This window comes from Marmota marmota, unplaced genomic scaffold (assembly GCF_001458135.2).
Source record: "Marmota marmota marmota unplaced genomic scaffold, marMar, whole genome shotgun sequence".
NCBI lineage: Eukaryota > Metazoa > Chordata > Mammalia > Rodentia > Sciuridae > Marmota > Marmota marmota.
In genome coordinates this window covers 12,402,651-12,411,047 of record NW_025999942.1, presented here as the reverse complement: position 1 = coordinate 12,411,047, position 8,397 = coordinate 12,402,651, and the positions used below count along the sequence as shown (strand labels likewise).

Genomic DNA, 8,397 nt, shown 5'->3' with positions numbered 1-8,397 from the left:
GTCAGCCATGGCGGCCGGGCTATCCCGGGGCTGGGCAGGAGCCTACCGGGCCGCAGCAGAGGCAGCGGGGAAGATACGTGCCAAGTCCGCCGGGTTTAACCGGACCCGGAAGCGACCTCCAGTGGGAGCTGGTCAGCTGTGAGGCGAAGAACTCTGCGCTTGCGCGGAGAGCGGCAGTGTGCCGGGCGCATGCGCGCAGGGCGGAAGCGTGCGGCGCCTCGGCCAGAGGTCCGGGCGGAACGCGGCGCCACCGAGTCTTGGTTCCGGCCCCGGTCCTGCAGTTTCCACGCCGCGGCGATCTGGGCGACTTCTCTACCTCCGCTTTCCTTGGGGAGTGTGAGTCCGAGCCTGCCTCCGCCGCGGCCGATGGACCGCGATACGCGCGCCTTTGCCGAGCAGCACTTCCGGGACCTCGGAGGCCAGCTCTATGGCGGCGGCGGGCAGGCGCCGAGCGGAGTAGCCTTCATCAAGGAACCCGCCACCTTCTCCTACGCCGACTTCGTGAAGGCATTCCTGCTGCCCAACCGGCCCTGCGTGTTCTCCAGCGCCTTCACCGAGAACTGGGGCAGCCGGCGGCGCTGGGTGACGCCCGAAGGGAAGCCCGACTTCGAGTACTTGCTGAAGAAGTACGGTGAGGAAGAGCGCCGGGGACACAGGGAGGGCCAGACCCGGGACAGCCGGGGACACAGGGAGGGCCAGACCCGGGACAGCCGGGGACACAGGAAGGGCTGATATACCTAGCCTAGTTCTCTCATTAGATCAGAAGCCAGCTTGTCACAAGTTATGAAGGATTCATTTCTGTTTCCTGTAAAAATATTAGGATGTCTGTATAGCCTGGCCATTAGTTGATGTTGTAAAGCTGATTGGAATGCCTGCCCGTGCCCTGAACTCACCCATGTCCGGTTTTCCCTGACCAGATAACAACCCTTTCCTAAACCTTAGTGACGCCTCATAAATTATGGCCTTCCCTGGCCGGATAACGACCCTCTCTGAGTCTCTAAGATCTCCATAAATTCTGATGCCGGGGCCAGCAAAAATGTAAACTTGTGTTATGCTCTTCAGAGTGTTGTTATCTGTAACCCCCCTTTGTGTAACTTTTGGGGCTATAAAACTGGGCTGCAAGGAAGCCTCTTGCTGTCCTTGGCTCCCACGATTTTGATGGGCAAGACAGCCCCGCCCGTGGAAATAATAAGCTTGCTTTAATTTGATTTTAATTGGAGTCAGTGGTCTTTTCTTGTGTTGTGGTCTAACAGGGCCAGACCCAGGGACAGCCGGGGACACAGGGAGGGCCAGACCCAGGACAGCCAGGGACAGCCGGGGAAACAGGGAGGGCCAGGACCGAGCTCCTACTGCACACCGGGCCCAGGGACACCAGACTGAGGTGGGGGAGGATACAGGATGTGTTCCAGACCGCAGCTCAGGTGGGTGGGGCAATAAGGTGTCCAGAACCCAGAGGGCACAGGAACAGCCCACACCAGACAAGCAAAGAGAGCCAGGATGGAGCTCAGGCCCCCAGGGAGATCCAGGACAGAGAAGGAGACATGGGAGCTCAGCTGAACTACAGAAAGGCATCGTGGAGGGTAGGGAGGGAATGGAGTCTGGTTTCCTGGGGAATTCTCCTGCAGCTGGTTTGGAGGGTGGCCTGCGTTCAGAACTCACAGCCAAGTCTGTCTTGCTGTCTCACTTCAGGAGATGTGGTTGTACCAGTTGCCAACTGTGGGGTCCAGGAGTATAACTCGAACCCCAAAGAGCACATGCCCCTCCGAGAGTATATCAGCTACTGGCTGGAGTATGTCCAGGGGGGCTGCTCCTCACCCCGGGGCTGCCTCTATCTCAAGGACTGGCACCTGTGCAGGTAAGGGGGATACTGGCCATGGGGCACCTCCCTAGAACTATGCCTCCCAAGGCCTTTTTGACAGGGTGCCTGCTGCTCCAGCAGAGTTCCAGCCTATGTCTCCAATGTGGTGGGAAGGTCAGCTCCTCACCAGGCCTGTGCAGTGCTGGCCACCACAAGGAACATGGGCTTTTTGTGGGCACAGGTGGGCTGTGGTCTCATCCCTTTTCTTTACTATTTTCCCAGCTTCCTTAAGAGGATCCCCTGGGACTGGCATTTTCTCCACCCCAGTGAGGAGGCCAGGTCTCTACCTGGAATATGCAATGGTCTTTAATGTCTTCCTGCCTCCTTGCTGGTCTCTCCAAAGGAGGAGGCCTACCTCACCTTAAAAATGACCCCTACCCCAGCCTCCATGCGCTATGTACAGATGACAGAATTTTTTTTTTTTTTTTTTGTAGTGCTGGGGATCAAACCCAGGACCTTCTGCATTCAAGGCAAGCACTCTGCCAACTGAGCTATAACCCCAGCCGTGATAGGATTTTTAGCCTTGGGCAAGAGTGATCTGCATTCAATAGAAATTAAAGAGAATGGACTCTCCTTTCCCCAGGCTAACAGCATGTGATCTGATCCATAGTTCCCAGTAAGCTTCACCATTCCCATAGAGAGCACTCATCATTCTACAGTGTCTTCAGTGTGCTGTGTTACTCAGCAATGATGTTTGTTCAATTAGTGATATTGTTTTGTTGTTGTTGTTGTTGTTTCTTGGTGCTGGAGATTGAATCCAGGGTTTTGCACATGCCAAGCATACCCTATTAATGTATTTTTAATTTATGGTATTTTCAACATGGACATATGAGAATATGAGCCCATTGTAAGCTGAGAGGCATCTATAATTCATCTGAAAAGCTTAACCCACCCCAGACCCAGACACACAGTGTTCACTCTGGGAAGCATATACATTCCTCTCCAAGGTGGTCCTGGGATTTTGTGTCCCTTGCTGGGTATGCCTTTCACAAGAAAAGGCTGTTATGCTCATACCCTCAGCAGTGGGTACATTGTGGGGCTCAGGTAATGTTGAATGAACCTGGGAACAAATTCCTGGGTCACTTTGTGCAAACTAAAGCTCAGAGCAATGGAGTGAGGCCCTTGCAGTTCCCACCAGGTCACGAGAAGCACCAGACCCAACTCACCCCATCACTCTGCTGCTTGCTTGGAGAGGGGGCCAGGTTCAGCCAGAGGTTGGTCCTGGCCCACAGGCATCGCCTGAACCAGCAGTGCAGACAGACACAGACCCAGGCGTGGTTGTGCACTGTGCTTGAGGTACTAGGTAAACAGATGGGTCTTGATCATTTGCTAAGTGTTTCTCAAATATTGCATGTGACATACATATGCTAGAAAATTGTTCATTGTGTATTTGGAATTCAACTTTTGACTTTCCTGAATTTTATCTGACAGGTCCAAACAAAAAGGGCAGAGGAAGACATGGGGTCGTACAGTCAGGAGGACACAGGGAGTGACACCTGAGCAGGATCTTTGTGGATGAGCAGACTTTGCTGGAAGCTCAGAGGCATGCTAGGCAGAGGGACCCTTGTGTGTTTTGGGACCCACACATGGTTGTTGCTGCGCATGCCCTGCTCTGTCATCATCTGACCAGCAGTTATGTGCGCTTGAATCCAGAAGTTTTTTCCAGCACAGTGTTGGTTGGGCTGTGCCTTCTCTAGGGCCCATTGATGGGTTGAGAGGGTCCATGGATAGCCCTTTTGCCTGGGCCTGCCACTTAGAATCTACTAGGCAAAATGTGGTCTGCTGGTACTGGTGAAAAAGTGAAAGAGGCCCCCAATTCAGGAGTTGGGAGGATGCCCACACAGCACCAGAACCCCCAGCACAGGCACACACCAGAGCTCTGGGTCTGAGGGAGAGTGCCCACTGCTTGTATGGGTCAGTTGTGCTTTGTCACAGGCCACCCCCAAATCCACCTTCCACCTTGCAGTTCTGGGCTCAGCAGTTTGAGGGGTTCAACTCAGGTTTCTCAGGGCTATCACTGTCCAGTAGATCCAGGAAGGCTGGGACTCTTCGGTGGCCTTAGTCTGTGGGTGAGCTCCTCACAGCCTCTTGGCTCTCCACAGGGACTCATCTGCAGAGGACTTGGGGGACGTGTTCACCTTGCCTGTGTACTTCTCCTCCGACTGGCTGAATGAGTTCTGGGATGCCCTGGATGTGGATGACTACCGCTTCGTCTATGCAGGGCCCCCGGGCACCTGGTAAGGCTGAGTCAGAGCTGTGGTTGCCCCACTCTGCTTGGAAGCCCATCAGAAGCAAGGCCAACCCTGGAAACTGCAAGGCACCAACAATGAGCTCTTGCCACAGGTCACCCTTCCATGCTGACATCTTCCGCTCCTTCAGCTGGTCCGCCAACATCTGCGGGAGGAAGAAGTGGTTATTCTTCCCACCGGGGCAGGAGGAGGCGCTGCGAGACTGCCATGGTAGCCTGCCCTATGATGTGACTTCCCCCAAACTCTTGGACACGCGCCTGCACCCTATGCTCCAGCACAGCAGCCCACCTCTCGAAGTCACACAGGAGGCTGGCGAAGTGGTGTTTGTGCCCAGTGGGTGGCACCACCAAGTGCACAATCTGGTAAGGTGGGCTTAGGCAGCCCAGCCCTCTGCCCACCTGGTTCCTGTCTAGCTGCTTTTCCACAGAAAGGCAGCAGAGCACCCCATGCTGTGGATGAAGCTGCAGAGGTCCCAGCCCCTGGTTCCATTCCCTGCCCAATTCCTGCCCTGAGGAGTGCGCTCCTCAAACCCTTGCTGTGCTGATGCTGCCTGGAGGTGGGAGTGGCCTTTCCCGGCTGAATACGCTAACCCTCTGAATAGGCATGTTGAGGCCCCCTGCCCAGGGCCTGATATGGGCTATGGGACATTGCCTCTGCTGTGGGCTCAGCCAGCCTGCTCCTGCCCTCCAGGATGACACCATTTCCATCAACCACAACTGGGTCAATGGCTGCAACCTGGCCAACATGTGGCACTTCCTGCAGCAGGAGCTCCGGGCTGTGCAGCAGGAGGTCCATGAGTGGAGGGACTCCATGCCTGACTGGCATCACCACTGCCAGGTGGGTGCCCATATGGGCTCAGTCTGGGGGCTGGGGCAGACACCAGGGCCAGGTTGCATGACTCAGAGTCCATCAGTCACCGTCTGGCCTCAGCATCTGTGCCTCATGGCTCCTGTGTTACTCCCTGAGAACTGCTTGTTAGGGTGCTGTGCAGACATGGCTGTGACCACAAGCTCACTGTCCTTTCCTCTGTGGCCTAGGTCATCATGAGATCCTGCTCAGGGATCAATTTTGAAGAATTTTACCACTTCCTCAAGGTCATCGCTGAGAGGAGACTTCTTGTCCTAGGGCAGGGGTCGGAAGCAGCTCAAGAGGAAAACATAGGCCTAGGGCTGGGCTTCCAGCAGGCTGCATTTGATGTTGGCCGTCTTGCAGAGGTGCTGGCCTCTGTGGTCACACACCCTGACTTCCAGAGAGTGGACACCAGCACGTTTTCCCCAGGGCCTGAGGAGCTGCTGCGTCAGCTACAGGATGCTGTGGCTGCTACTACCACCCTGTAGTTCCTGTGGGAGTTCGCATGGGGGCACCAGCACAGAGTAGCCTTCTCCTCCAGGACCTTCTTGGAATACAAGCCATCCTCATCTTTATGGCCTGGGGTGTGATCTTGCTAAGCAGAAGCAACCTCCTAGAAGGTCTGATGTGGCCATCTCCCCAAGGTCCTGACTATGGGTCTCTGGGGAGGCCCAGCCACAATGCGAGCACAATACTCTGAGATAGGCTGGGGGTATCCCTCCAACTTGCCTGTAGCAAAGTCTGCCAGGAACTTGGATGGTGGCCATGTGAGCAGGTTTCCGTGGATCTCCCAGCGCCCCCTAGTGAAGCCTGGACTGCTAAGTGATGAGTGTCCCATCTGTCTGCCTTAGGGTCTCCCCTTTCTGACCTGACCCATCCCATCCCCTGATTCCTGGGACACATGCAGCAAGCCTCCCTCCATTCCAGCCTTACCCTCTGGCTGTGCTTCAGGGGCTCCCATCTCCAGCTAGGCCAGGAGTTGGGCACTGTGTGACAGGTTGAAGCCAGCTTCTTGAGCTGGTCATCATTTACCATGTCCAGAGGCAAAGGGCTAGGTGGCTGAGAAACCAGGCACTGGCCCAGCCAGGTGCCCAGAGTGGAGGATGTGATGCAGGAGGAGGGCTTTCCTTTTCCATAGCACCTCTGAGAGGCCTGGGCTGTGGTGCCTGCCCAGTCCCGCCCACAGACTGTCCTGGTAGGGTTGGGCTGCAAACAGAGCAGGAGCTGAGGGAACACCTCTCCATGGCTGCCTCTGGTAGTCCAGGAGCCTGACACAGTCCTCTATTCCTGGGCCCTGGTGGGGTGGTGCTGGCTCTGTTTATCATATTCACTATAAATGGTAGGTGCTCTCTGTGCATGGAGAAGGGGAATAGGCAAGCCACCCGACCTGGCCCACACAGCCCTCCAATACCCTGTGTCTGGCCACCTGTTGTCCACTCTGATCTCTTTCCTGGTGCTTTTCTTGGGAGTGCTTGGCATACCTGAGGGCAGAGGAGTGAGATCAGTGAGACCCAGTTGCTCACTCTGGGCCTTGGCCTTGGCCCAGACACATGTGTGTACATGGGGCTGGAATGGAATGGACTCACAGGGCCCCCCAGAGCCCCAACTCACTCCACAGGGCACCTGGGACCCCCAGCTCTGCTAAGCCTCAGCCCCTCCCTTGTGACACAGCCTCTCACAATCTCAGGTGTTCCCATCAGAACTAGGAAGGATGTGTCTGCCCAAGAGGGCAGCAGAACACATCTTAGACACCACCTGCTGTGATGTCCAGTGGGATTGGATGAGCCTCATCTAGAATGGAAGCCCAGGAGAGCAGGGACTTGTTTTGTCCAATAAATTATCACATAGGAAGTGCCTTGTGTGTCACATGAGGCCCCAGCCAGCACCTTCCCAGCTACCTAGGATGGCCTGACCACACTGCCAATGCTGAGTCTGAGGGATTGCAGATCTTTCTACCAATAGAAAGGAGCTTTGCCCAAACCCAAGTTCCCAAAAGCTGAGTCTGGGGCTTCATGGTTAGGATGAATAGAGGCCTTACTGCAGGGCCTGACACTGGAAATTACCCTTTTTTCCCTGTGGTAACCCTTGACTGTGGTCTTCCTGTTGACACATTTTCAGAGGCTTGGAGCGTTGCACTCATGGGCACCCTGCAGAGTGGCCACACTCAGGTGCACTGAAAATGGGGAGGAGTGATTGCCATCAGGAAGGCGGGCTTCAGAGCCCCACCATCCTGCCTACCTGCCCTGACTGTCCACAGGGAACAGGTACCACCAAGGTGCTGCTGAAACTCAGCCCAGGCCTCGTGCCTCTACCCCAGGAGGCACGTGTACAGTGTTAGGAGTACAAGTGCAGTTATGTGCTTGGTGCCTTTAGGCCATTTGCTCACAAGTAGGGAAAACACTGTCATAACTGGCACTACAAGCTCCGTCCTGTCACCAGCAGGCGCAACAGGGAAGCATTATCAGCAAAGCAAGTCAAGTTCTTGTGCTGAATTTGAACTGATAAAACTTTTTTTTTTTTAGCTGTATCAGTTTTATCTAATCAAATAAAACCCAATTTGTCTTTAAAAATCATTCTGTCGGAGATTTGCATTAGAGAGTGTTAGCTAGAGTGTGCAAACCAAGGCGTTGCCATTTGGGCAGAAAACTCATCATCACATTTTATAACATCTTTAGGGTGTTTTTTAAAAGGTATATTCCACAGAACTGTAAAAATTTTGAATGTAGACCATAAGAATTAATGCTTATATACCAGTTAGGAACATAATGTGTTTCTGCATACATGTACACACATTATCATGTCTTACATTTGCAAACTAGATTGTGTAAACAGTATAACTGAGAAAACCTGAAAAAAAGCTAGTCATTAAAATCTTTAAATTCTTGAGGTGGAAGATGGACAAAACAAAAGATGCCTCTAAACTATAGACATGACTGATGGTACTTAAGATGACTGTGAATAATGCATAAAGTCCTATTACATAAAGAGCAAGACACAGCAGGACAATTTAGTTACCTCTGTTGGCTTTTTCATCCCTGATCAAATTGCCTGACAAGAACAACTTGGGAGGCAAGATTTGTTTGGGCTCACAGTTCAGAGGTCCTCAGTCAGCCAAGTCCATTGCAGGAACATGGTAGCAGGAAAGCAGAGTGGAAGGGGGAAGGGGCTTTCCAGGGCTCCCCCAGTGACCTATTTCCTTCCTCTAACTAGGTCCCGCCTCCCAGTTCTTCATCCACTTTTCAGATTAATCCATCAGTGGATTAATCCAGTGCTAAGGTCAGAGCCCTTAGGATCCAGTAGCTGCCTAACCCGCCCCCCCACCACGGTAGTGCTGGGGTTTGAACCCAGGGCCTTGTGCATGGGAGGCCACTCTACCAACTGAGCTACATCCCCAACCCCAGGACCCATGCTTTTAACCCTTGAGCTTCTGGGCTGATGTTG

The 8,397-nt window shown here is 53.8% G+C and overlaps 2 protein-coding genes across 8 annotated transcripts in view; one reads left to right on the top strand and one right to left on the bottom strand.

Annotated features, from left to right (window-relative positions):
* Snap47 (synaptosome associated protein 47) overlaps positions 1 to 189 on the bottom strand; it is a 111,801-nt gene extending 111,612 nt beyond the window's left edge. For 5 of the 6 annotated variants that reach the window (XM_048801349.1, XM_015498755.2, XM_015498756.2 and 2 more), the window contains exon 1: positions 47 to 189. The gene's annotated coding sequence lies outside the window, so the exon portion shown is untranslated. The remainder of the gene's footprint in view (positions 1 to 46) is intronic. The other variant, XM_048801346.1, reaches the window with a different exon arrangement.
* A 39-nt stretch (positions 190 to 228) lies between these two features.
* Jmjd4 (jumonji domain containing 4) lies at positions 229 to 7,840 on the top strand. Of its 2 annotated transcripts, XM_015498753.2 has the most exons (6): positions 229 to 631; positions 1,690 to 1,855; positions 3,961 to 4,095; positions 4,202 to 4,469; positions 4,798 to 4,944; positions 5,145 to 7,840. In XM_015498753.2, exons 1-6 carry the CDS (start codon positions 367 to 369, stop codon positions 5,442 to 5,444), a joined length of 1,281 nt encoding a protein of 426 aa, XP_015354239.1. In that variant the 5' UTR covers positions 229 to 366; the 3' UTR covers positions 5,445 to 7,840. The 2 variants fall into 2 exon arrangements, with proteins under 2 accessions (XP_015354239.1, XP_048657302.1); XM_048801345.1 differs by lacking the exon at positions 4,798 to 4,944.
* The last annotated feature ends 557 nt before the right edge of the window (positions 7,841 to 8,397 follow it).

What these genes read in the sequence shown, in the direction of transcription:
- Jmjd4 (XM_015498753.2), top strand. Translation starts at nt 367, where the DNA reads ATGGACCGCGATACGCGCGCCTTTGCCGAGCAGCACTTCCGGGACCTC. An exon ending in GTACTTGCTGAAGAAGTACG is followed by an intron (nt 632 to 1,689) that starts GTGAGGAAGAGC and finishes GTCTCACTTCAG; the next exon opens with GAGATGTGGTTGTACCAGTT. An exon ending in GCAGGGCCCCCGGGCACCTG is followed by an intron (nt 4,096 to 4,201) that starts GTAAGGCTGAGT and finishes CTCTTGCCACAG; the next exon opens with GTCACCCTTCCATGCTGACA.